Source organism: Enhydra lutris, unplaced genomic scaffold (genome assembly GCF_002288905.1).
Source record: "Enhydra lutris kenyoni isolate GAN:26980312 unplaced genomic scaffold, ASM228890v2 scaffoldscaffold14, whole genome shotgun sequence".
In the NCBI taxonomy this organism is placed as follows: domain Eukaryota; kingdom Metazoa; phylum Chordata; class Mammalia; order Carnivora; family Mustelidae; genus Enhydra; species Enhydra lutris.
This window is the reverse complement of record NW_019154098.1, coordinates 528,994-555,121: the sequence shown is the minus strand read 5'-3', so window position 1 is coordinate 555,121 and position 26,128 is coordinate 528,994. Positions and strand designations below refer to the sequence as shown.

General features: G+C 59.5%; 3 protein-coding genes across 6 annotated transcripts; 1 reads left to right on the top strand and 2 right to left on the bottom strand.

Moving 5' to 3' along the window:
• Positions 1-16,223: 16,223 nt before the first annotated feature.
• Positions 16,224-19,167, bottom strand: LOC111146741 (transmembrane protein 249). The gene is made up of 7 exons (XM_022502416.1): positions 19,069-19,167; positions 18,811-18,956; positions 18,590-18,732; positions 18,283-18,377; positions 17,847-18,042; positions 17,540-17,625; positions 16,224-17,329 (listed from the first exon to the last, which is right to left on the bottom strand). Exons 1-7 carry the CDS (start codon positions 19,165-19,167, stop codon positions 17,144-17,146), a joined length of 951 nt encoding a protein of 316 aa, XP_022358124.1. The 3' UTR covers positions 16,224-17,143.
• A 244-nt stretch (positions 19,168-19,411) lies between these two features.
• LOC111146753 (F-box and leucine rich repeat protein 6) lies at positions 19,412-22,491 on the bottom strand. 2 transcript variants are annotated; one of them, XM_022502435.1, is made up of 9 exons: positions 22,097-22,491; positions 21,647-21,805; positions 21,421-21,484; positions 20,995-21,126; positions 20,813-20,920; positions 20,612-20,725; positions 20,282-20,513; positions 19,949-20,195; positions 19,412-19,662 (listed from the first exon to the last, which is right to left on the bottom strand). In XM_022502435.1, the coding sequence occupies exons 1-9, from the start codon at positions 22,489-22,491 to the stop codon at positions 19,512-19,514; spliced, it is 1,602 nt and encodes a 533-aa protein (XP_022358143.1). In that variant the 3' UTR covers positions 19,412-19,511. The 2 variants fall into 2 exon arrangements, with proteins under 2 accessions (XP_022358143.1, XP_022358144.1); XM_022502436.1 differs by having other exon boundaries at positions 21,439-21,484.
• Positions 22,492-22,645: 154 nt separating this feature from the next.
• On the top strand, positions 22,646-25,324 carry LOC111146587 (solute carrier family 52 member 2). Of its 3 annotated transcripts, none has more exons than XM_022502206.1 (5): positions 22,646-22,704; positions 23,356-23,544; positions 23,665-24,532; positions 24,627-24,750; positions 24,856-25,324. In XM_022502206.1, the coding sequence occupies exons 2-5, from the start codon at positions 23,415-23,417 to the stop codon at positions 25,066-25,068; spliced, it is 1,335 nt and encodes a 444-aa protein (XP_022357914.1). In that variant the 5' UTR covers positions 22,646-22,704; positions 23,356-23,414; the 3' UTR covers positions 25,069-25,324. The 3 variants fall into 3 exon arrangements, with proteins under 3 accessions (XP_022357914.1, XP_022357912.1, XP_022357913.1); XM_022502204.1 differs by lacking the exon at positions 22,646-22,704 and adding an exon at positions 22,715-23,013; XM_022502205.1 differs by lacking the exon at positions 22,646-22,704 and adding an exon at positions 22,715-23,165.
• The last annotated feature ends 804 nt before the right edge of the window (positions 25,325-26,128 follow it).

Genomic DNA, 26,128 nt, shown 5'->3' with positions numbered 1-26,128 from the left:
CAGAGCCGGGGCGCGGGGGGGCTGCGGCCGCGGCGGGGCCCCGTCACCATCCGAGGAGTGGCGGAGGCAGCAAGGGTCCCCACTCTGGCCTTTGGATGCTGCCGCTGGAGTGCCGTCCTCTCTCCTCCTGCCTTCCTTCCTCCCCTGCGTTTCCTCCTCTGCTCCTCTGAATTCCTCCTCTTTTCCTTCTCTTCTCTTCTCTTCTCTTCTCTTCTCTTCCTTCCTTCCTTCTTTCCTTCCTTCTTTTCTTCCTTCCTTCCTTCCTTCTTTCCTTCCCTCCTCTGGTCCTGGCTTCCCAGCCCGCAGTGCCGCCCCTGGACAGGCGGGGGAGGAGGCCGGGGGGTGGGGTGTGGGGAAGGGGGGAGCGGCTCCGTCCCGGGCCCGGAGGCTGCGAGTGGGTGCAGGGCTGGCCCGGCTCCGCGGCCCCCTTCCCCTCCCCCCCCACCGCCGCGGCGGAGCTTCAGTCAGCGACCCCCCATGCCCCTGGGGGTGGAGGCGCCGGGCCCGGAGAACGCGGCGGCGGCGGCGGCGGCGGCGGCGAGAGCGCCAACAGCTTCAGCACCGCGGCCAGCGCCGGCCCGGCCAGCACCTCGGCCAGCGACCGGGCGCGCTCAGCCGCGGCGGGCGGCGAGGGGCCGGCAGCGGATGCTCCGCCGCCAGGCAGGGGTCCTCGGCGGGGGTCTCTGGGAGGCTTGCTTTATTGTTCTGCAGCCGGAGCGAGCGGCGGCGGCGGCGGCGGCGAGCGGGGGGCGGGGGTCCTCGGGGGGGAGGGGTGCGCAGGGAGGGCGGGCCGAGGGAAGGAGAGAGGGAGGGACGGGGGCTCCGGGGGCGGGGCTCAGCGCTCGGACAGCTCCCGGGCCCGGCCTCCTGCGCCCACGGCCGCCTCTGCCTGCGGCCGGGCCCAGCCTCCGGCTTTTAAAGCCCAGAAGCTGAGGGAGGGGGAGAAGGGGAGGGAGGAGAGGCCGGCGGAAATGGCTGCGCGGGGCCGGGCCCGTCCAGGGTCTCCTGGGAGGGGTCTTGGGGATGCCGCGGCCCCAGCATGTGTGGATTTCCCCCGAGCAGCTTCGGGAATGGAGGCCCAGCGGTCTGCGGCATTGTCGTGCGTGGGGGGAGGGGGGAAACAGGCCTGGGACTCGCGAGCCCCAGACTTTGGATCTTGTGGGGAGGAACGCAGGGCGGATCCCAGGCTAGTCCAGCCTGCCTGGCTTTCGGGTGCGGAGGCTGGGGATCCTAGGGGCGGGGCGGGGGCGGAGGGGAGGCGAAGGAGCGAATGCTGAGGCAGCGAAAGCGCAGTGTGGAAGCGCGGCGCGCGCCCCGTGCCGCAGTGTCTCCCTGCCACTCGGTCACCTGGGCTGACCTCGCGCCCGCTGGAGAGGCCTCCCCCCTCCGCCTCTTTCCCCGGGGACTGAGGTCGAGCGCCGCGGCGACGCAGCGAACGGGCTGTGAAGCGGGAGAGGGGCTGCCATGCCCTTGCTCTAGAAATTCGACTTCGTGGTGGTTTTACACCCTTCCGCGCGGCTGCAGCTCCCCCCGGCGGCTCCGCAACCAGGCGGATAACCCTTCCCGAGGCCGCCCGCCCGGAGTTTGCAGCCCCCATGACGTCAGCCCCAGCCGCCAATGGCCGGGTACGGGGGTGTCGGGGGCTCCAGGCCGCACAATGGCTGCGCGTGGGGACATATGTCCTCAATTAGGACCCGGAGCTGCCATTGTACCCTCCCTCGCCTGCGCCGGATGGCTCGGGAGTCCACGCTCGGAGCGCGCCTCCGCGCGACCCGCTGTCACTGAGGACCAAGGTCGCAGGGGTGGCTCCGGGGAGTGTCCGGGCGCGGCCGAGCCGGGAGCGCGTGCACGGCGGGGGCGCGCGCGCCCCCGCCGCTACACGCAGTGACCTTGTGCAGGGCGGCGCGGCGGGACCGCGGGCCCCGGCCGGGAGCGCGCGGCGGGCGGGCCACTCCGGGAGCGCGCGTGCGGGGGCGTGCCTGGAGGGCTGAGCGCGGCGCCCCGCTTCCTCCCGCGGCTCGGCCCCGCAGGCGAGCAAGTGTGCGCGCGAGCGAGCTGGCCCCGCACGGGGGGGCGCGGCGGAGACCACAGGCCCGTTTTGTGGCCCTGGCCGCGGCCGCGGCTGCATATCCATCTTGCGTGGCAGGCGTTCCCGAGGGGTGGGGGCGGGGCGCCGCCGCCCCCTTATCGCGGAGCCGCAGCCGGCGAGGCCCTAAGTAGGGGCGGGGACGGGACCCCCCCCCCCCTCGGCCGAGCCTGTAGTCCCTGCTCCCTCCCAGGAGGGCCGGGCCGAGGCGCAGCCGGAGGCGCGGGGCCAATTAGCATTTTGATTGCGGGACTGGGGGCCCATCTGGACCGAGGCCTAATTACCGGGCAGACCCTCCGGGCGCGGGCTGGACGTGCCCGGCACAGTCCCTTCCGCAGCGCCACAGGCCCCCGCCCCAAACTCCTCCCGGACAACCGCCCCTGCCTCCTCTCTGACTTCATCCCTGTTCCCTCCTCTAGACCCAGTCACTTTATCCCTGTGCTCGTGTGTTCCTGGCCCCTTCCCTCATTCTCCCGCTCGGCTGCCCATCCTCTTGTTCACGCCCTCTGTTCGTGCCCCTTCCCCTTTTCCGTCGTTTTTCTGTTCCTCCATCCAACCTCCCTGTCCCTCCATCCCCTGGTTCGCTGTCCGTGTCCCTTTCCTTCTCTCAAGTCCCCCTCCCCCCCCCCCCCAGGCTCCCAACCCTCTTGACGGACAAGTCGTCAGGGCCCAGACACATGTGTCCCAGGGCAGGGCGATCCCGAGGGGACTATGCGGGCAGGCCTTGATCCTGCTCGCTCAGGTGGAGTCCGCAGCCCCTGGAGGCGCCTGGCGGGGAGGGGCAGGTGGGCCCAGGCCTCGGCCATCAGCCCGCAGTGGCTGGGTTGCAGAGCACACATGAGGCCCTTCTCAATTACTTGGGCCTCCTTGCTCCGCCTCCTTTCCAGCGCCCCTCCTGCCTCCACCAGGATCTCAAGGTCGCTGCGCCCCAGTCTTGGGGTCCAGCTAGGAGGGACTGGGGAAGGAGATGGTGATTCTCATGCTTTTGGAAACTTTCATCTGTCCTCCACCAGAGGCCACCCTGAATCTCTCCCACTGAGGGCTGGAGGCCAGAGGTTGGGGGGGGGGGGCTTTGTTGCAGGGGAGGACAGGGGAAGACAAGGCTGCTTTGGCCTTGTCTGGACCCAGCCAGCTGAGGGTTACTCCAGCCTTCAGGGCATTAGCACCCAGGTCCTCGGAGACTCTCCCCTCTGTTCTGTCCCCTCCGTCTGAATCCATGTTGCAGCTAGGCCCAGACTCTTACCCACCTGGGGTGAGGGAATGCAGTGTTGGTTCTGTGTCCCTCTATGTCCCTCTGCTTCTGGGCATGCCACCTCCAATCCTGCACAGGTCCCCTGCTGCTGGAAGGCCAGGCTTTAAAGGGGAGACTCACTGAGTTATGTCCCCAGCATCTGGCCCCCAGCAGAGCCAAGATCCCTGTGTGTGCTCACTCCTGAATCCTGTGGTCACCTTCTCATCCCCCTGCACTCTAGCAGGGCTCCAATCCAGTCTAGCCTAGCCTAGAGGGTCCACTCCTCCTTCTGGATCCCTCTCCCTGGCTTCCAGGATCCTATTGTAGGAGCCTCTTTTGGTCTGGCCCCTTGGCACCCCAACACCCCCCTCCTCAGCCTTCTCTTCAGTAAAATGGGGGATGGGGTGCTTTCCTGAAAACCAGTTGGAACCCTGTGTGCATAGTGGGCTATCCATGACAGCTCATTCTGTTTCCCAACAGTGAGGTGAGACTTGCCGCTCAGAACAACCACTCCCCACCTGCTCCTAGAGCCCATGGGCAGCCCAGGACACAGGTACCAACCAGAAAGACAGACCAGGTCATAGGTTGGATCATGAGAGCAGGAGGGGGTAGAGCCCAGGCCTGGGAGACAGTTGTGAGCTGTAGCCTCTGTCCAGAGGAGCTGGGGTTGTGTTGAGTCTGAGGAGCCGCCCAGACGCCAGTGGAGAAAAGCAGAGCGGCTGGGGCTGGGCGCATCCGTGTTTGGGCTTTTCCCAGGTGAGCTTCTAAAAGGTGCACCAGAGCCCAGGGGGTGTGCAAGAGAGAGGTGACAGTGATCGTGGGATCTAAATGGGGCGAGGACATGGCAGGGTGGGGGCCTGGGGTGCGGTGGTCAGCGTCTGCAGGACTGAGCTGGCGGCCAGGCGATGGGCTGAGAAGGGGGTGTCGAGTTGAAATGGCAGAGCGGGGGTGAGGGGAGACAGTTACTGATGGTGACAGGGTCGGGGCATAACGGGCAGAGGACGAGGTCGCTGGCAGGAAGAGGAGGGCAGGACTGAGGGGCAGGAGTTGAAGGGTGGTCAGGAGAACTTGAGACCATCAGGAATTCACACGGTGCCCACAGCAAGGGCTGGTGTGGGCGGTTGGCACGGTGGTTGGCACAGCGGGTGGCTCGCGTCGGCTGGGACTCCTGGAGGGAGGAGTGGGGAAGGGGCCACAGGCCACAGTGAGGAACAGGGCCGGTGGGTGCCCCCCTTCCAGGCCAGGGGGCTGAGGTGGGGAGAGAAAAATCAGCCCTCAGAGAAGGCTGGCGGGAAGGGAGCAGGGCAGAGGGGAGCAGGGTTTCCCAAGGGAAAGCCAAGGCCCAACAATGGGGCTGAGGTTCTCGGTGGGAGGGGCTGCTGGTGAGCGCCTCCAGGCCTGTGAGGACAAGGGTGTGAGGCAAAACAGGTCCCTACTGGGACAGGAGCTTCCGACCTACAGAGGAGAACGAGGCAACTATAAATGTCTACTCGAAAAAGACAAGGTAGGGTCCTGGGTGGCTCAGTTGGTTAAGCCGCTGACTTCGGCTTCTGGCATGATCCTGGAATCCCAGGATCCAGTCCCACATCAGGCTCTCTGCTTGGCGGGGAGTCGGCTTCTCCCACTGACCTCTCTGCCTCTCTCTCAAATACATTTTTTTTTTAAATCCTTAAAAAAAAAGAAAAAGAAAAAGACAAGACAAAGAGCAAATATCGAAGTAGTAGAAAACGTTTGTATAACAATGGGTTAATATTCTGATTATAGAATAGCTACTATAAATGAACTCTACAGAATGAACATGCTGAGACCACCCCCCCACACACAGGCAATTTACCACACAATAAACAAGAGATCTTACTGGGAAAGACATGCAAATTAAACAAGATGCAAATTTCAGGGTGGGTTTTTGTTTTTGTTTTGTTTTGTTTTTCTATGATATTTTTATCATAGAAAATATCAGATGTGGGACCCCTGGGTGGCTCAGTGGGTTAAGCCTCTGCCTTTGGCTCAGGTCATGGTTTCAGGGTCCTGGGATCGAGTCCCGCATCGGGCTGTCTGCTCAGCGGGGATCCTGCTTCCCTTCCTCTCTCTCTGCCTGCCTCTCTGCCTACTTGTGATCTCTGTCTGTCAAATAAATAAATAAAATCTTTTAAAAAAGAAAATATCAGATGTGTGCAAAAGTGCAGAAAGTCAGATAAGATGGGCCCATGTGTGCCCATCAGCACCATCACCCGAGACCGGCTCACAGGCAATCTGGTTTCCTTTCCATTCCCATCCCTCCCCCAAATCCCAGATGTTGTATCACAAAATGCCACTTTTAGTGTAAGCAAAGAAAGACAGGAGAGCGCACAGGGTTCTGGGCGTTGTATGAGGCAGCCCCTGCCTCCTGCCCTGAGCTCACCCAGCTGGAGCTGGGGGCACCAGGACGTGTGATTAGGCACTGTCCCCTTCTTGGTTCAGGAAAGATGTCCCCTCAGCCTCCTGAGTCTTACGGCCACTGGAGAGGCTAGCAGCCCTGAGTGACCCAGGTCCTACTTCGTTCCAAAGGATTCACCCTCCTGACCCTGTTCAGACCCTCCAGCCTCATTTCAAGCCTGAGATAGAATTTCCATACAGCAAAATGTGTGTTCCATTCAGTTTTAACAAACTCAGTTGCTCCTGTATTAAGACACAGGATGGACGCCTGGCTCAGTCGGTGAGGCGCCTGCCTGCAGCTCGGGTCATGCTCCCAGGATCCAGGAACTGAGTCCTTCCTCAGGCTCCCTGCTCAGTGGGAGTCCACTTCTCCCTCTGCCTGCCGCTCTTCTGCTTGTGCTCTCTCTCACCCGCTCTCTCTCTCGACAAATAAAATCTTTAAAGAAAAGAAAGAAGGACACAGGACACTTCCATTCCCCTCCAGGACAGTTCTTTGGGGGAAATTTTAAAGGAAACACAAGGGGGAGGGGGCGCAGGAGTGTGGGCCCTGGGGGAGGGGAGGAAGTGGGGGGAAAGAGAAGGTGACCAGAGGAAGTCAGGGACACCACGGGGGAGGCTGGGGCAGTGGGCAGTGAGCTGTCATCCTGCCTGAATTCCCTGGAAATTTGGTGTGGGGCAGTCTAGCAACTTTGTAATGTCCTTTTTTTTGGTAAGATTTTTTTTATTCATTTGTCAGAGAGGGAGAGAGAGAGCACAAGCAGGCAGAGGGAGAAGCAGGCTCCCCACTGAGCAAGGAGCCGAATGTGGGACTCGATCCCTGGACTCTGGGATCATGACCTGAGCCAAAGGCAGACGCTTAACCCACTGAGCCCCCCAGGCACCCAACTTTGTAATTCCTAATGCAGTGTGAACCTTTCCACCCTCGCCTCCCTGGCCTTCCCCTGGGGTTGCACACTCTCAACATTTGCTCTAGAACACGCAGAAGAGGAGACTAATCAGAGAAAGACCTGGGCATGAAGTCATGGCTTCACATGGCCCAAGACGTGGTAGGGGCCCTGAGAGGGAGGACGGATTGGGGAGAACAATGTAGAAATGATGGCCTAGAATCTTCCAGATTTGATGATGATTATAAATTTACCAATCCAAAAAGGTCAGGAAGCCTCAGGCACAAGCTACGGGAAGGAAACCACACCCAGGCCCGACGTATCCAAATGATCACGGGAAACAGTAGAAGCAGCCAGCAGGGTTGAGGAGTCAACAGACGCGTGTACAAGGAGCAAAGATGTGGCCGACACTGATCTCTCAGGGAAACACAGCGAGCTGGGAGAGAGCAGAGCAACGCCTCTAACTGCTGGGAGGAAAACACTGCCAACTAGACTGGGATGCCCGGGGAGAACACCTCTCAAACACGCAGGTTAGGTAGACTTTTCAGACATACAGAAGCTGTAAGGGTTCATCACCAGCTGAGTCACAGTATAAGAAATCCTAAAGAAAGTCCTCCAGGCAGAAGAAAATGACGCCAGGTGAAAATCTAGATCTCCACAAAGAAATGAAATATGTGGAAATTGTAACTGAAAGGTAAACGTGAAAAGTTTATTTCTTGTTATTTAGAAGATAATCTGCTGATTAAATAGAATTAACAATGTATGCGAGATTTATAAAAGACAAAAACAAATGCGGAACTGGCGAGCAGCGTCCAGGTGGGAGATGGAAGGAAGTACTCGCTGCGGAGGTAAGGGGTGCTGTCACCGGAATGTGGGCTGTGATACGTCAAAGATGTCTCTGTAAAGAGTAAAGAAATTAAAATAGCACAAATTATAGCTAATAAGCCAACAAAGAAAATAAGTCACGCAAAATTCTCAACAAATCCAAAAGAAGGCAGAAAAAGAGGAAGAAGAAAACAGAAACAGTTGAGACCCACAGAAAGCACAGAGCAAGATGGTAGACCCACGGCCAGCATGTCCCCGATCACATTAGATGTGACCGATCTGAGCATCCCAGCTACAAGGTGGAGGCCGTTGGGCACAAAAAAGCAGGACCCAGTCAAATACTGTCTACAACAAGCCCATCTTACATATAAAAATAGGTTAAAGGAAGAGGATGGGAGAAGATATTCCACAAAAACACTAAAGGCTGGGGAGGCTGCGCTCCCATTAGACAAAGCAGATTTCTCAGTAAAGCACGTTGCCACGGATCGGGAGGGCCCTTTCAAAGCAGGGGAGACGCATGGTAACTGCTACGGTCCTGGTTGAGAATGAATGAGACCCTGACACGTGGGCTGAGGACAGCTGGGTGGGTGTCCCCGAAGGTCTCTAATTTCCAGACCCCCTAATCTGGACCAGCAGAAGTGTTGCCTTCTGGTAGGAACTTGCTCTCCCTGGGGAGACACAGGGACCATTCCCTTTCCTGACCTTGTGTACAGCCTTAGGGTCTGTCTCCACTTCCCACCACGAGGGCCTCGAAGGGAAGTCATAGCCTAACCTATCCCTGCACATGCTGTGGGCACAGAGAGAGGGGCACATGCTGAATCCCCAAGGATCTGTAGTGGGTTACAGTGTCAAAATCAGTGTCCGGGAGGGGTGTACGACTAAGCCGTGACACACCTGTCCCTGCAGGTGGACCACATGGCGTCCAGATACCAAGGGGGTGAGAATAAGCATGGCTCCCCATCACCCCACAGTGAGCCCCTGAGGGTCTGGGCTCTCCGTCCCTGTAGGTCTGGGGTCCGTCCCAGAGGATGACGGCTTCTGCCAGGGACGGTCCCGCTGCGCTGATGGCCACGGCTGCTCCCAGGACACTCTGGCTCCTTGTGTCCAGGACCAAGAGGCCAGAAGAGGAGCGACCTGACCGCCAGGAGGAGGTCTGTGACGATGGGGGCGAGGGGTGTGCTGGCTTCTGGCAGCAAATGGACAAGTGTAGCCGCCCTCGCCCAAGAGGGTGTTTTCCTGCACCAAACACCAAAAACAGGTGGCATTGGCTTCGGGACCAGGTGACCAGCAGACATGGAGGACATTGTTGGCAGAGGCTGGAGAAAGGGGACCTGTGTTTGCAGAAAGGTCAGCAGGTGGTTGCCTGCTGTCACCTGGAAGGTAAGAAAGCAGTGACCTGGGTTCTGGGCAAGGAGACTTCCAGCAAAGTGGTGGAAGCGCCTGTCATGTGTTGAATTGTGTCACCTGCAAAAAACATCTGTCAGAGGCCTAAGCCCCAGTGCTTCAGAATGTGATGCTGTTTGGGAACAAGCTCACAGCCGGCGCACTTAGGTAAGAGGAGGCCGTTGCTGGAGTGGCGCCCATTCAGTGGGTGCTTCTGCGAGGAGAAGAAGCGCGCAAGACGCAAGAGCGTCCCGGGAAGACACGGAGACACAGGGTAGACAGAGGCAGGCCGGCCGAGGGGCACGAGAGACCGCCGCACCCCCAGCAGCTGGGGTGGGGGTCCGGAGCAGACTCCCTCAGAGACTCCAGAGGTAGTGGACCGTCCCGACACCTTGATTTCAGACTTGCAGTCCCCAGCGCGGCGAGAAAGTGAACTGCCGCGGCCCTAACCCACCGGCAGCCCTAGGAGGCCAGCAAGGTCCGCTGCTTTCCGCAACGAATGACCTCACAAGCTGAAGAGAGACGAGTTTCGTTTTCAAGAAGAATTTAGGGAAGACGTTTCCCATCTAGGATTGCTGGGCTGAATGTAAAACATTTTTTCATTCCCAGGCTCCCCACCTTGCAAAAGCTACTCAGTGTAAGAAAATGACTTATTTTGCTCAGCACAGTATCAGGGTCCATCAGAGAAAGACAATGATCATATGGTCTCCCTGAGATGAGGAAGTTGAGAGGCAGGGAGAGGGGTCATGGGGGACAGGGAAGGAGGAAAAAATGAAACAAGATGGGATCAGGAGGGAGACACACCGTAAGAGACTCTTAATCTTGCGAAACGAACTGAGGGTTTCTGAGGGGTGCGGGGGAGGGATGGGGGGCTGGGTGGTGGGCATTGGGGAGGGCATGTGCTATGGTGAGTGCTGTGAAGTGTGTAAGCCTGACGATTCACAGACCTGTACCCCTGCGACAAATAATACATTATATGTTAATAAAAATAACTTTAAAAATATTAAAAACAGAAAGAAACAGGCCCTGAGCAAAGATCAAATCCAGGCTCCACCGTGAAATGTGTTCTCAGTGTGAAGATTAAGTTGAAAGTGGGGCCGTAAGAAGGTACCTGGGTGACTCAGCCGGTGGGACGTCCAACTCTTCATTTCGGCTCCAGTCATGGTCTCTGGGTCATGAGATCGAGCCCTGCCTTGGGCTCCATGCTCAGTGGGCGGTCTGCCCGTCACTCTCCCTCTGCTCCTTCCCTCTCCCCTCTTCTCAAAAATAAATAAATAAATAAATATTTTTTAAAAAGTGGGGCCAAAAAAAAGTGGTGCCATAAGACTTCTCATTCAGACTCCTAAGAGATGTAAAGCAGTAACTTTTTTTCCCCCCAAAGATCTTATTTATTTGAGAGAGAGAGAGAGAGAGCACAAGCAGGGTGAGGGACAGAGGGAGAAGCAGATCACCCCTGAGCAGGGAGCCCAATGAGGGACTCGATCCCAGTACCCTGGGGTCATGACCTGAGCCGAAGGCAGACGCTGAACTGACTGAGCCCACCGGGCGCCCCTGTAAAGCAGCGTCTTATAGATCCTCTCACCTAGGGCTTCTAGGAATCTGAAGGACGAGGTCAACAGCATTCTGTCTTGCAAGTAGAATGAGGTCTGCCTGGAAGAGATCTCTTGGTGTAAATCTTGTTCAATGTACTGGGTTATAATTTGATACATAGAAAACCTACATAGTTTTTTGAAATTTAAATTCAATTAGTTAGGGACGCCTGGGTGGCTCAGTCAGTTAAACACCTGTCTTTGGCTCATGTTATGATCCTGGGATTCTGGGATCGAGTCCCACTTGGGGCTCCTAGCTCAGTGGGAAGCCTGCTTCTCTCTCTGCTGTGCTCTCTCTGTCTCTGTCTCTCTCTCTCTCTGTTTGACAAATAAACAAAATCTTTAAAAAAATAATTTGTTTAAAAAAATAAATTCAGTTAATTAACATACAGTGCATTATTAGTCCTGGAGGTAGAGCTGAGTGATTGATTCATCAGTCTTACACAACACCCAGTACCGCTAATGTCCATCGCCCATTTATCCCATTCCCCCCACCCACCCTAAAACTACAGAGTTTTTTTTTTTTTTAATTTCATTTATTCATTAGAGAGAGCGCGCAAGTAGGGAGAGAGGCAGAGGGAGAGGGAGCAGCGGACTCCCCAAAGAGCAGGGAGCCTGACAGGGGGTTCCATCCGGACCCCGAGATCATGATCTGAGCTAAAGGCAGATGTTTAAACATCTGCGCTCCCTAGGGGCCCCCATAGTTTTTAAAGGAACCCTACTATCTTGGATTACAAGAGACAGAGATTGTTCAAGATGAAAAAGCACCTGTAGGCTTCAAAAGTTCTGTCGGCAGAAAGCATTCTGGTCAAGAACGTGGGGCCTTACCCAAGGAAGGATGACCCTGGACAGAGCCAAGAACCTAGAGAGCAGAGTCCAGAGCCTCCGAGAGCCACCCCTGGAGGACTAGCACCACGCGGCACCATTGGGCCCTCATCCGGGAAGCGTCCCCGCAGGACAGCAGGCTGACTAGCAGCTGCACACCCACTGCGTTTCCGAGTTTCCACTGACCGTGAATGCTACACACTTTCCAACCCTTCCTTTTTTAAATTTTTATTTTTTTATTGTTTTAGAGATTTTATTTATGTATTTGAGAGCGAGAGAGCACTAGAAAGAGAGAACACGCACAAATGGGGATCAGAGGCAGAGGGACAAGCAGACTCCCCTGCTGGGCAGGGAGGCTGACACCTGGGTCAAAGTCAGCCTGACTTGGGGCTCGATCCCAGGACCCCGAGATCATGATCTGAGCCAGAGGCAGACGCTTAACTGACCGAGCCACCCAGGCAGCCCCATCCCTTTTTTCAAATAAACGTTTGAGTTTAGAGTGAATTAAGATTAGCAGAAGAGGGGCGCCTGGGTGGCTCAGTGGTTAAAGCCTCTGCCTTCGGCTCAGGTCATGATCTCAGGGTCCTGGGATCGAGTCCCGCATCGGGCTCTCTGCTCAGCAGGGAGCCTGCCTCCTCCTCCTGTCTCTCTCTGCCTGCCTTTCTGCCTACTTGTGATCTGTCAAATAAATAAAAAAAAATCTTTAAAAAAAAAAAAAAAAAAAAAAAAGGATTAGCAGAAGAGTGCAGCTGTAACTCGAAGTCTTCCTGTCAGTCTTCCCTCACCTCCCCCCAAGGGCAGCATGTAGGTCTCTAGGGTACATACGGCACAGCCAGGAAGCCGGCTCCGGTGTGTCACTCCTAGCTCCACTCCAGGCTTCATCCAGAGTCACTTTTTTTTAACCGACATTTTCTTTGTTTCAGGAACCAGTTCAAGGGACCACAGTGCATTTAGTCTCCTTACTTCCCGTGGTCTGACAATTTCTGCAGTTTCTGTCTTTCCTTCTTTCTCATGACCTTGACAGTTTTGAGGAGTCCTGGTCACTTTTGTGGAATGCCCTTCAGCTGGGATTTGTCTGATAGTCTTTTGTGATTAGCCTGGAGTTTTGGGTTTGGGGAGGAGACCTCAGAAGTGATGTGGCCTTTTTTTTTTTTGAGATTTTATTTATTCCTTTGAGAGAGCGAGCACAGCTAGGGGGAGAGGCAGAGGGAGAGGGAGAAGCAGACTCCCCAAGGAGCAGGGGGCCCTGTTGTGGGACTCGATCCCAGGACCTGGAGATCATGACCTGAGCTTTAGTCAGCCACTCAACTTGTGAGCCACCCGGGCGCCCCATGATGTGATCTCAGTTCACCACAGCAGACGGACAGACTGCCCACAGGACTTCGAGCCGGTGATGTTGATCTTGACGCTTGCAGTGGTGTGTGCCGGGGTTTTCCACTGTAAAGTTACTATTTTTCCTTTCCCATACTCTAGTCTTTGGATGCAAGTCACCAAATCCAGCCCACGCTCAAGGCTTCCCCCATTTTAATAGAAGTGTCGATGGAAGACATTGTGTCCCTGTCTCATTAATGTACATTGTGTGTGTAGAGAAAGAGAACTTTTTTTTTCTTTAGCTCATGGGTCTCTGCACTGAGGACCCACACAGCTGTCTACGTCCAAGGACAGCTACCCGAGCAACATCGTTTGTACCTGGACCTAACTTAGATACAAGACCCTGGACCTGAGGTCTGAGCCGGGGACTGTGAGGAGATACTGGCAGTCCTGGGAGAGGCCCGGGGATGGACTGTGGTGGACTTCCCACATTCATGACCCTATAAAACTCCTGGTTCTTGTGTCCTTGCTAGACCCTTTCCACACTGACTCTGGGCTTGGACGTGTGACTTGCTTGGCCATGGGGCATGAGCACGGATGATGCACGCAGAGGCTTATGGGATTGGAGCCCACTGGGGCTAGTTTTCTTGGAAACCAGTAGCAAAACAGTCTCCTGAAAGACGAGACACCACTTGAGGAGAGGCCCTGGAAGATGGGGACCCGCTTGGACATCAGGGCCCAGGCCAAGCCTCCAGCCGATGCGGCCACACGAGCAACACCAGCTTCAGGTGTGGCCGGGGACGGCCGCGCTGAGCCCAGCCTGCGCACGAAACCGTGAGCGTCTGCTGCCGTGAGCCTCACATTTTGGGGGGCTACTGATGTACCAGCAGAGAATGAAGCTTTTTGCCCTTTGTCCTCAACTCCTGTTTCCACACTCTGTCCTCCCCGCTCAAGTCCCATAGTCCAAAACTGTAATCATTTCCCCAAACTCCACACTCGTACTATATTGTCCTTACTAATTCCCAACCCTTGTTAGACCAAACCACCTCCCTACTCCATACCTACATCCAAGCAGCAAAACATTGCTAGAGAAAAACATAAAACCACACTCACTCATTCTTTAAATTTATGAACACAGGGCCTCTGGGGGGCTCAGTTGGTGAAGTGTCTGCCTTCGGCTCAGGTCATGATCCCTGAGTCCTGGGACTGAGCCCTGAGTTGGGCTCCCAGCTCAGCGGGGAGCCTGCTTCTCCCTCTCCCTCTGACCCTCCCTCTGCTTGTGCATGCTCTCTCTCTCTGTTAAATAAATAAAAATTCTTTAAAAAATTTTTTAAATTTACAACACACATCTAAAACTAGGCTCTGGGGGCGCCTGGGTGGCTCAGTGGGTTAGGGCCTCTGCCTTCGGCTCGGGTCATGGTCCCAGGATCCTGGGATCGAGCCCCGCGTCGGGCTCTCTGCTCGGTGGGGAGCCTGCTTCCTCCTCTTTCTCTCTCTGCCTGCCTCTCAGCCTACTTGTGATCTCTGTCTGTCAAATAAATAAATAAAATCTTTAAAAAAATAAAAAAATAATAAAACTAGGCTCTGCACACAACCAGAAAATCTTTTTTTTAAGATTTTATTTTATTTTTTTAAAGATTTTATTTATGTATTTAACAGAGAGAGAGAGAGATCACAAGTAGGCAGAGAGGCAGGCAGAGGGAGGGGGAAGCAGGCTCCCTGCTGAGCGGAGAGCCCGATGTGGGACTCCATCCCAGGACCCTAAGATCATGACCTGAGCGAAGGGCAGAGGCTTAACCCACTGAGCCACCCAGGGGCCCCACAACCAGAAAATCTTAAAACACTTTTTTTTATCCAGTTCATCTTCCCTTCTCCAGGAAGACAGTTCCACACCTTGCCTTTTTTCTTCCTTGAAGCTTCCCACCCCACCACCTCCTGAAGCTAATAATCTTTTTTTTTTTTTTTTCCATTCGAATCAGGGGCTTGGCTACAAGTGTTAGAAAACCTCAAATAACAATACCTTGCACCATAGAAGTTTTTCTCTTTTGCAAAGAGATGAGCATGAGCTGTCTGGAGTCAGCGGGGAGCTGCAGTCTTCAAGCTCCTCCGCTCAGTCTTGCTGCTGTCCTGGACCCCTGCGTTCTACCTCACGGCCCAAGATGGCTGCTTGCGCTCCAGTCATTGTGGGCGCGTTCTAGGCCATAGGGGAAAAAAAGGAACTGGCAAAGATAGGCAAACCCCTCCCTTTAAGGACATGTTTGGAAATTTTACGTACTGATTCTTATATCATGCTGGCCAGGAATTAGTCTCAAGACCACACATATCTGTCTGTAATGCAGGCAATGCAGTCTTTCTTCTGCGGGACCATATGCCTAGTTAAACGTGGGGGGAGGGATTCTTTTTAAGGAACAAGTGGAGGATGGGTAAAGAGATCCTGCTGGCAGTCACAAATTGTTCCCAATCCTCTCCTCTTCTGCCCAGCCAAGAAATTCGTTCCTGCATCACACCCTTTACACTGCTGTCCCCATGCCCAGACGCTCTTCTCCAGAGCTCCCCACGACCCCTAGCTCCTTATCAGCTCAAATGCTGGATCCTTGGAAAGGTCTTCCCTGGTCCCCCTAGCTCGGGGGACACCATCCTCCCTCCCCAACCACATGGGCAGTATCGTTAGCTCTTCAGTGTCCCCCACTGAAGCACGGACCCATCTGAGCGGCCCGGAGCCTGAGGGAAAGGCACACCTTCCTAACCCATTCAAAGCAGACAGCACCCGGGTCTAGCTTAGCCAAAAGCCACTCCCCCAGCTAGCCTAGCCCCACGGCCTGCATCTCCCCTCCTCAACTTCCCCCATGACATTGTCCCTCAACCTGTCCCAAGCCCATCTCTGCCGGGCTCTTCCCCCCTCTCCAGCCTGTCTCCTGGTAAAAGCAGGGAACTCTCAGTCTGGGAATAACTTGGGCCCTGCCTTCTTTTTTTTTTTTTTTTTTTTTTTAAGATTTTATTTATTTGAGAGAGAGATAGAGCGCACGAACGAGGGAAGAGGGGAAGGCTGGGAGGGGCTTGAGCTCAGGACCCCAGGATCATGACCTGAGCCGGAGGCAGACACCCAACCAATTAGGCCACCCAGGCGCGCTTTGGGCCGTATCTTCTGACTGGCGAGAAGACCCTGCACTTGGGCCATGAATAGTAATTGCTCCATGGGACTGGCTAAAGCAATTCCAGCGGCTCCCAGACCCTGCCCAAGACAGCAGGGATGTGCGTGCGCCCACCAGCTTTGGCCAGCCTTGGGAGAAGCAGTTGACCAGAGAGGGATTCTGAGCCCTGGTTCCAGGCAGGACCAGATTCCTAGCACGTGACCTGGGCAGTCACACGGGACCCCAAGCTCAGAAGAGACCATCCTGGGTTTTGTTCTTTGTTTATTAAGTAAACTCTACCCCCAGTGTGGGGCTTGAACTCACAATCCCGAGATCAAGAGTCACAGCCTCTACCGACTGAGCCCAGGGACGCCCCACACTGTGCTTAATGCTTTAGCATCTCCTTCTGGAAATTCTTGTTTTTAAAACAGATCTTATTTATTTATTTATTTATGTAAGAGACAGAGCGCATGCAAGAGAGAGTGAGCGAGCACATGTGTGAGTGCAGGACCAGGGTGAGGGGCAGGGGCAGGGGGGCTGGGGGGGGAGCAGGCTCCCCGCTGAGCAGGGAGGCTGATGCTTGGCTCAGTCCCAGTCCCAGGATCACAAGGGGAGCCAAACCCACTGAGCCACACAGGCACCCCCTTCTGGACACTTAATAACTTTTTATCAAGAGGCTCTGCGTTCTCATTTTACTTGGGGCTCTGCCAATTATGCAGCTGGTTCTGGTCCTAGGGACATCATGGACACAAAGCCCAATGACCTGGGTCACCAGCATGGCCCTGAGGAAAGATGTTGGCCGGGACAGCTACGTGGACAGTGCCAGTTGCCCCTCCTCCTGAGTCCCCAGTGGCCCACTGCCCTCTGCTCCAGTAGCGGCTTCCAGGTGGTGGGAATGCCCACTGGACAAGGCAACATGGGGCTGGAGTTCCAGCAGGCCTTGAACCCTGGCCTAGGGCTCTGCAGCAGCGACTCCGGGGACGGTCTAGTCTAAGACGTACCCCCAGGCACAAGGCTGGACCTGTGGCTGTGCCCCATCCCACTGCCGACTGGACTAGGAAGTGACTGACTGACCCAATTCTGACTGCTAGATGCGGCTCATTGGTCCGCACTTCCAAGGCCAGAAGGACAGGGAAGGGCTGCTGACCGCGCGACAGGCAGCCTGTCCTACTCCTGAGGAGTCCAGATGCCTGGAGGGGCTACCAGCCCGGACTCACCCTGCTTCCGCACCCACCCCCACCTTCCAACCCAGCTCCAAGATTTGCTCCCTGGCAAGCTCCCTGAGGTCCTGAGAGGTGTGCACCAGGGGGAGACCCTGGAGCTGGTGTCCCCCACCCTGCACCCCCCACGGAGGAAACACTTGTCTGGAAGCAAGAGATGGCTTTACTGAGGAGACTAGCGGTGGGGTGAAGGGGAGAGACTGGCCGGAAAGGCAGAGTGTGGTCTCGGGGTTGCCTGTGGCGTCACACGTCGAGGTAGGACTGAAAGCTCCGTCTCTTGTAAGTGCCGGGCTTGCGCTGCAGGAGGCCGGGGCTGAACGCGGCCCCCAGCGGCCAGTGGCGGACCACGTGCCGGTACGACGTGGCCAAGCAGTCAAAGTAGTTAATGTTGAGCTTCCGGGCAATGTGACGGCCCAGGTATTCCATCTGCTGTGGGAACAGGTGGCGGTCAGGAGGACACCAGTCAGCTCGGGTGCCCCCTCCACCAGCTGCCCTCGCTAAGGTGCCCACAGCGGGTTGGTTCGGCTCTGCCTGAGAAACGGCCCCATCCTAAGCCCCTAAGCAGTGGCAGGCCTCCTGCAGCACGGAGCAGGGGAGTGGAGTGTGTCTGGGGCCCCGGGCGGGCTGGAGCGGACCCACCTGGTAACGCTCTGACAGCTGCACCAGCACCAGCGGCTCGAGCCGGTGGCCGCACAGAACCAACTGAAAGAAGCACCTTCCGTAGGCTGGAGAGGGGCGAGCAGCTCAGCCAGGGGCTCCGGGGCCCGCGGGGGCTGTGGGGCTCTCGGGGGCTATGGGGAGCGAGCGCAGGGGGGCTATGGGGAGCGAGCGCAGAGGGGCTGGGGGCGCAGGGCAGAAGGTCGGCTAGGCTCCCCCACCCCCGGCGCCCCGTCCCCAAGCTGCTTCCTTGCACACCCGCCCCCGCCCGCGGCCGCGCCCGCTTCACCGTCGGAGCTGAGCGCCAGGCGCACGTAGACCAGGTGCATGGGCCCTTGGCACACGGTGCGGCCCTGGATGGAGAAGTGGTACGTGCCGCGCGTGTGGTTCAGCACCAGGCGGCGCCGCGGCAGGGACGAGATCAGGAGCCACAGGCCAACGACCACGCCGCACGCGGGGAAGCCCCACGTCTCCTGCTTCAGCACCTGCGGGAGCCGCTGGGGCCTCAGTCACCAAAGGGCGTGGGGGGATCTGGAGGGCGGTGCCCGGAGGGGGTCCAGGGCCGGGAGGCCGGCGGCGGGGGCTCAGAGGGAGGGGGCCAGCCCCGGGAAGCCGGCGGGGGGTGCCCGGAGGGGGGACCAGCCCCGGGAAGCCGGGGGGGGGGGCGCCGGGGGGGGGGGCCAGCCCCGGGAGGCCGGCAGGGGAGGGGTGCGCGGAGCTCACACCTGGCTCACGAGGCCGAAGCTGACGAGGACGAGGCAGACGACGAAGAGCAGAGCGCCCTTCCACAGCGTGTCCAGGTAGTACTCCAGCACGAAGACTGCGGGCGGGCGGCACGGCGGCGGCGCGTGAGCTTGGCTGGGCCCTGCAGGCGCCGCCGTCTCCCGGCGCCCCGGGCTTGGCCCCGCCCCCGCCCCCGCTCCAATCAGATCCCGGGGCCAGCCCCCGCCCTGCCCAAGCAGGACTGTATCCCGCGGGGGTTCAGGCAGGGGTCCGCGCCCCGGCCTGTTCTGCTTCACGGTCCGCGCGCACCATTGGGCTGCTGCTGGGTAAACGGGTAGAAGCTGTCGTGCTTAAGGCGTTGGGCCAGGTGGCGCTCCGTGCAGAAGAGTCCCAGGGCCCAGAGCTGGAAGCGCTTGCCCCCGGAGGTCGTGGGTAGGCCGCGGACGCGGCCCCTGGGGACCTGGGTTAGGAACAGAGTCAGCTGGGCTGCTGGTAGGTTGCCAGCACCCGGGGCTCGAGGTCGGACTGACCTGGTACAACGAAGGCTCCAGGGCTGCCCTTCAGGAAGGCTTTCAAAAGGCAGAAGAGCGACACCAGCTGAGGCGGTGGCCCAGGCTGGGCGCGGCCTGGGTTCTAGAAGTTCTGAGCAGCGTGTTCTAGAAGGGGCTGTTGTTGACTACCCCTTCTGCAGGGAGTCCCCAGGTCTGGCCCTGAAGTGAGCACGCGCTTCCCTACGAGTCCCCACACCACCCAGCGCCACCCTCCTTGGCCTGGTTTGCAGTCCTCACCCGAAGGGAGGGTGGCAAGACATCCCAGGCCTGAGCTGGAGAGAAATCTGCAGGCAGGCTCCCCACACTGAACCCCACGGCTGAGCAGGCCTCCCCCATCACCACTTTTGCCCGGGTAGACCACAGACCGCTCACCTCCGTGTGTGTCCCTGAGGGCAGGACACACACTCAGTCCAGGACTCAGGCCCAGGGAGGAGTGAGCGAGGGATGACCACAGGCAGCCTCAGGAATCTGGGAGGCCACCCCCACCCTACCCCACAGGCTCTCCGCCAGTTTCAGCCTTAGATGCTTCCCTCAGGTATGACACCTGCCCTCTCATCCCCACCTGAAGGACCACACAGAGTTCCTAAAATGTTTTATTGTAACAAAACGCTCAATCATCCCAAACACGTAAAGGGTGGAGGGCACCGGTGGCCACCTGAGCGCCTGGGGTCCAGGACTGCCTAGCCGGAGGAGGGGAGGCTGGTGAGCAGCTGCTCGAGGCACCACTGGACTTCCTCCTGGCCTCGGTACGCCCGCTTCAGGCCCCGAGGGAGGCAGCGGCAGGACTCCAGATTGAGGTAGAGGAGGCCTGGGCAGCTGCTGATCACAGAGCTGGAGGGGCAGAGCAGGCCATGGGGACCAGAGCCACTGGTTCCCGGAAGACCCGGGCCCTGGCGGGGATAGGCCAGCATAAGGAGCCCTCTCTGCCCAGGCGCCACGGCTGGCTCTGCCACCCAGAGGCCCCAAGGCCCAAGCCCAGTACCCACGGTGTCCCTAAGGGCCATCCGAAACAGGGGCCGGCCCTGTGCTCCCCTTTTGGCCCTCGAAGCTTGCAAGCCAGGCCTGTTGGGGAGGCAAGCCATACTGACTCCAAGGGACAGGGGAAGGGGATGCTGACCTGACCGTGCTTGGTGTGACCCGGGTGCCCCTGAGGTTGACAGAGCATAAGGCGGGGGATGAGCCCCCAGGGGTGGCTGAGAAGGCAGCCAAGGCCTGATCCAAGTCCTTCTCGCTGAAGCCCTGGCCACTCAGGTCCAGCTCCCGCAGACTGTGGTGCCACTTGTGGGTCAGCAGGTGGCTGCCCTCTTTGGCCAGAGTCAGCCGGTCGGACATGCCGTAGAGGCCCAGGTGAAGCTGTTGTAGCTCTAGAGACAAAGGGTGTTCACGAGCTGTGGGGCGGGCAGGGGGAGCCACACCCGTCCCACCTGGCCAGCACCCAGAGGAAGCTGACCCTGGCACGGCAGATCACACAGGCCAGCCGGTGTGATGCGGGCACAGCCTCGAAGATCCAGCAGGCGCAGACTCGGGGAGCCATGGAGCAGGCGGCCCAGGGCCTCATCGCTCACAAAGTTGCAGGTGGAGCCGGCAAGGCAGAGCTCCTCGAGGCTGGGGAAGCCGGGGCCGGGAGCTGCCACTCGCCCGGCAGGCTTGGGCAGCCACGTCAGGTTCAGCAGCCGCAGCACCTGGAGCGAGGCCCAGGCTGCAGATGGGGAGGGAGGGTGGCAGGCGGGGGAGGCAGGGCATCAGGTGCCAGCAGGTGGGAGAGGCGGGGCGCCAGTACCTGCAGCTGGGGGCAGCCCTTCTGCAGGGCCTCCACTGGCAGCTGGAGCGGAGCACTGTTGCGACTGAGGCCAGTGCTCACCTCCAGGAGCTGGAGCCGGGGGCAACGGCTGCCCTGCAGAGGGGTCACAGAGCGCAGGCTCAGCGGCCTGGCAGTCCCTGGCTCAGCACTGGGCTCTGCTCGTGCCTGCCACCAACCTACCAGCAGCGCACCCAAGATGGCTGTCGTCTGGGAGCTGTAGGTCAGCCACAACTTGCGCATTCGGGGCCCTGCCTCCTCCAGGAAATTCACCACAGCTGTGGACTCCACCTGAGAACCCAGCACATGGGTACCTGTCACTTCGGCCCAGGCTTCTTCAGGACCCCTGGGGACACAGGGCTCACCATGGAATGCTGTATGTCCAGGCTGTGGAGCTGGGAGCAGGCTTTGGCCAGCATGACCATCGTGTCGGGGGTCACGCCATGGCAGTCAGAAAGCTTGAGGAAAGTGAGCCGAGGACAGCACTCACTAACCAGCTGTGGAAGACAGAGCACCAGCCGAGACTGGGTCTCTGTGGTCCACGAAGGAAAGAAACCAGTGGCTGACGCCACACCCTCTCTACTGTCTCAGCCAGGACCTCCTTTCTGCCCTTGAAGGCCAGCACGGGTGCTCCCACTTCTGACACCTCCCTGCTGAAAGAGAAAGGCAAGGAGAACCGGGCAGGCATCCCCATGGGGCCACTGGGATCCGGGTGCCTGACCCACTGCCTGGAAGTACTGGGCAATCCCCAAGTGTCAGGGCTGGTGTGCAGGGCAGCCTAGAGCTCTCACCTTCAACACAGGGTGTACCTGGGACTTCCAGTGGATGAGGGTCAGCCTCTGGAGCTGGGAGAACCTGGCCGACAGCAGAGGCAGAGCTGCATAGTGTCCCCACGTTGCCCCTTTGTCAGCATCAGCCCATCCCATCACTTTGGTGTAGGGGACAGAAACGGGCCTGCGGCTTTCTCCGAGCCACAAAAACGAAGCCAGGGAACAAAGAAAAGAGGGGCTGTCTCACCGACTAGGCATAAGCCACTCCAGAGAGGCAAGAAGCTTCTTCTCGGCCTTGGCTCCGCTCTTGGCCAGGCGACCAGCCAGCGGGGGCGACAGGGTCACGGTGTGCCAGAGCGCAGGCTGGGAGGCGGCCTCGTGCCAGCGGCGGCACACGCGTGCAGCCCTGGGGTGGGGGGGAATCTCAGCTGAGGGGCCGGGCCTTTCATGGCCGTTGCTGCGGGGTTTTCTAAGAGGAGAGGCCTGTCACGACGCTGCGGCCACCTTAGCTCAAAGACAGGCCCGGGGGATTCTCACTGGACCCCCGAGGGACGGTGCTCTCTCGCACGCGTGTGTGAGCGCTCCCTCGGCTACGCGCTCTGCCCGCACCCCACCCGCCCCCACCCCGCCTCAGCCACCCGCGGGGCGGGCAGGAGGTCAGCCCGAGCCCCGCTGCGGCGCTTGACGGGCCCACTACCTGCCGAGGAAAGGCATGGGCCCCTCGGCCGCCACCAGCAGCCCGAAAATCTGCAGCAGGATTTCCAGCGGGATGCGGTCGCCCCAGCCCGGGTCGGGCCCCCGCGACGGCTCCGGAGCGGGCGCCGCTCTAGGCCTGGCCTTGGCGGGCGGGGCGCGGGCCGCGGCGGGCAGCAGCCGCTGAGTGCGGCGGGACGCACGTCTTTGCGCGCGGGAGCGGGCTGGCCCGGGGCCCGGCAGCAGCAGCAGCATGCTGTCCGACTGCAGCAGGTGGTACCCGGAGCCGCTGGGCACCAGCCGGTCCCACCACCAGTCCTCGGCCGAGCGAGCCCGCGCCCCGGCCGGCGGGGCGCCCCGCACCCTGCGCCGGGCCCGCCGCGCCGCCCCGAGAGCCATCGCCCCCAGCCCCACGCCAGATCCGCCCGCTACCGCGGAAGAGTCGAGGCCGCCGGAAGGAGGCGGGGCCGCGGGAGGAGGCGGGGCATGCCCGCGGAAAGGCGGGACCGGAAGCCAGGGCCGCCCCCCCCCCCTCCGCGCCCCCTTCCGGGGCGGGACTTCCGGCGGCGGGTCATGCCGGGGACTGGCCGGCCGCGGCTTCCTTTCGTTCGGGTGAGCCGGCCTTCCCGCTCCGGCGCGCCGGCGTCTCCCAGCCCCACCGGCTCTGGGCTGAGGCCGCGCCCCAAGGCCGCCGGCGGCGCCTTCAGAGTGTGGCGAGACGCCAGGCCGTCGGGCGGGGAGCGCGCAGGTGCAGGGTCAGGAGGCGCGGGCAGCGCCGCGCCCCGGGTAGCTCCTCGCCGCCCACCTGACGCAGCGAGGGCCGGTCCCGGCCCGCCGCTCCCCGCGGAGCCCGACTTCGCTCCCGCAGTCGTGGGTCTCGCAGAAGCGTCGGGCTCCCACTGGGGCGCAGAAGCAGCTCAGGTGTGCGTGGCGCCTTAGCGGTGCGCTGTCCCGGAGTCCGTGTCCGTTTCGGGGTGAGGGTGGTGGTCTCACCAGCTCAGACCCGAAGGTGGAGGCCGTTTTTCCTCGTTTTCCTCTGGGGTCGTGGTTCCTTGGGCACGGCGTGCCGTCCGGTATGTTTGGCCCCTGCCATCCCCATGCCCCACCCCGCGCACGCTCCAGGTTCCCTGGTCCAGGCGGCCGGACCCTCTTCTGACTCCGGCTCTGTGCTTTGACCTGTGATCCCGCATGCGTGTCTGTTCCTTTCGAGATGGAAGAGGTCTTCAGTTCCCAGGAGAGCTGAAGCCTTTTCTTTGGGTCTAGGTGGGGAAGAGGAGCGGGCGTGACCCTGGCCTGTTCTGAAGGGCCCAGCCTTGCGCTGAATGGCAGCACCCCCACTGGGCCGTCTGGTGTGGACCCACATGCTGGTAGCCCTCTTTGGCATGGGCTCCTGGGCTGCCATCAACGGGATCTGGGTGGAGCTGCCCGTCGTGGTGAAGGACCTTCCAGAGGGTAAGTGGGAGTGTGCAGGGTAGCGTGCAGGGGAGCGGGGCTTCAGGTGTGCCAGGTGAGGCCGGTTGCAGCTGCTCCTCGTCCCTTAGCTCCTGACTTGGCTTTCTCCCTTCCCGGCAGGTTGGAGTCTCCCGTCATACCTGTCTGTGCTTGTGGCGGTGGGGAACCTGGGTCTGTTGGTGGTGACCCTGTGGAGGCGGCTGGCCCCGGGCAAGAGCGAGCGGGCTCCCATCCAGGTGGTCCAGGCACTGAGCATAGCGGGCACAGCCCTGCTGGCCCCCCTGTGGCACCATGTGGCCCCAGTCACAGGGCAGCTCCACTCCGTGGCCTTCCTAACGCTGGCCTTGGTGCTGGCACTGGCATGCTGTGCCTCTAACGTCACTTTCCTGCCCTTCTTGAGCCACCTACCACCTCCTTTCTTGCGCTCCTTCTTCCTGGGTCAGGGCCTCAGTGCCCTGCTGCCCTGCGTGCTGGCCCTTGTGCAGGGCGTAGGCCACTTTGAATGTTTGCCATCTCCCACCAATGGCACCCTTCGGCTCCCCCACGACTTCCCAGAGCGTTTTCCCGCCAGCACCTTTTTCTGGGTGCTGACCGCTCTTCTGGTCACTTCGGCCGCCGCCTTCCAGGGTCTCCTGCTGTTACTGCCAACCCCGCCATCTGTACCCACAGAGGGTCCGGGGTCTGGCCTGCGGGCGAGAGCCCCAGCGGTGGAGGAGGAGGAAGAGGCCTCACCACTGCAGGAATCGCCGAGCCGAGCAGCACGCGCCACTCCTAGCCCAGATGCTGAGACCCAGCGGCTGCTCTCTGTCCAAGGAGCCTGCCTGTTGGGCCTGCTGGCCATCACCAACGCGCTGACCAATGGTGTGTTGCCTGCGGTGCAGAGCTTTTCCTGCTTGCCCTATGGCCGTCTGGCCTACCACCTGGCCGTGGTGCTGGGCAGCGCTGCCAGCCCCCTCGCCTGCTTTCTGGCCATGGGCGTGCTCTGCAGGTACACAAGGGTCCCCGAGCTCCTAGGGGTAGAGTTTAGGGATGGGGGCTGGGTCCGGGTACAGCCAGCCCTGAGTTTCTGCTCACCTCTGTAGGTCTCTGGCAGGGCTGGGTGGTCTCTCTGTGCTGGGCATGCTCTTTGGGGCCTACCTGATGGCACTGGCAGTCCTGAGCCCTTGCCCACCCCTGGTGGGTACCTCTGCAGGAGTGGTCCTTGTGGTAAGTACACTGGGGACACTGAAGCAAAGAGGGCTGCAGTGGGGAGGGTTCCCCCACAGCAGGGAGCCCCTCGTGCTCAGCCTGCCACTGTGTCCGCCCTCCCAGGTGCTGTCATGGGTGCTGTGCTTGGGTGTGTTCTCCTACGTGAAGGTGGCTGCCAGCTCCCTGTTGCACAGTGGCGGCCGGCCAGCATTGCTGGCAGCTGGCGTGGCCATCCAGGTGGGCTCCCTGCTCGGGGCTGTTGCCATGTTCCCTCCCACCAGCATCTATCATGTGTTCCGAAGCGGGAAGGACTGTGTGGACCAGTGTAGCTCCTAAGCCTGGGCATACGGAGAACGTGATGTCAGACTGAGACGCCACCGCACCCTAGTGCCCACATCCCCAGGGGGCCTCCTGACACGTGGGCTCACTCATGGACACCTGTACACTCCACAGCAGACGCTGGTCAGAGTGGGGACCACAGAACAGTCCCAGAGCCAGGGCCCAGCTAGGGCTGTGGGCTTGGCCCCGGATCTGGAACTTGTGTGGGATTTGCACAATAAATCACTGTTACTCCATGGGTCCGAGTAGTTAACTTCTGTAGCCCCTTTCTCTGTGCAGAGAGCCCGCTGCTGAGCTGGAGTGGTGACTTGAACCGATTGTTGAGCAGGGGTTCCCCCCGCCCCCGGCTGGCTGCTCTCATAGGTCCTGGGGTTGTGCCCTCTGAGCCCTGGACTCTTGCTCCCCATCCCCCCAATAGCTTTTTGGAACCCCCCCCCCCCCCCCAGAGGACAGGTCATGGTCGCCAGAGGTAGTGCGGTGTCGGCCCAACAGCAGCTCACACAGGGTCTCCAGCTGAGTGGTGAGGCCTCGTCCCATCTGGGCCCCTGCTCTGTGAGTGTCTCCGGGCTGTGTGGGCTGAGCCAGCTGGGCTGAGGGTCAGACAGAATAGGCTGTCTCTTTTTTGGTGACCTGGCAATGGTCGTGTCTGTTTGTTTCTTTGTGGGAGGGTCCTGCCAGGGGGCTTATGCCTGGGCCTTCCTGCAGGATCCAAGCATAGAAGGGGCTCAGTGAATAGGCTTAGAAGAGACTGGGGTATAAGGTTCCAGCCCGTTTAGGGATCTGTCTGGTCAGAAGCACTGCTGCCTTCCCTGAGCCACAGGTGTCTAGTTTCTGGCTCCTTCTGTGATCAAATGTGTGAATGGCTCATGCTCTTTATTTCTCCCTGGGCTTCTGACAAGTCCTGTCCCTGAGCAGCCCACAGTCAGCCCAGCCCTGGGAGAGCAGTCTGGGCCTCGGCTTGGCTAGTGTCTGCAGGGACCGGAGTAGTGGCACCGACTGCAGTCTGCTGAATGGGGTGCTTCTGTACAGGGGCTGGAGGGGACTGGAAGGAGTGCCG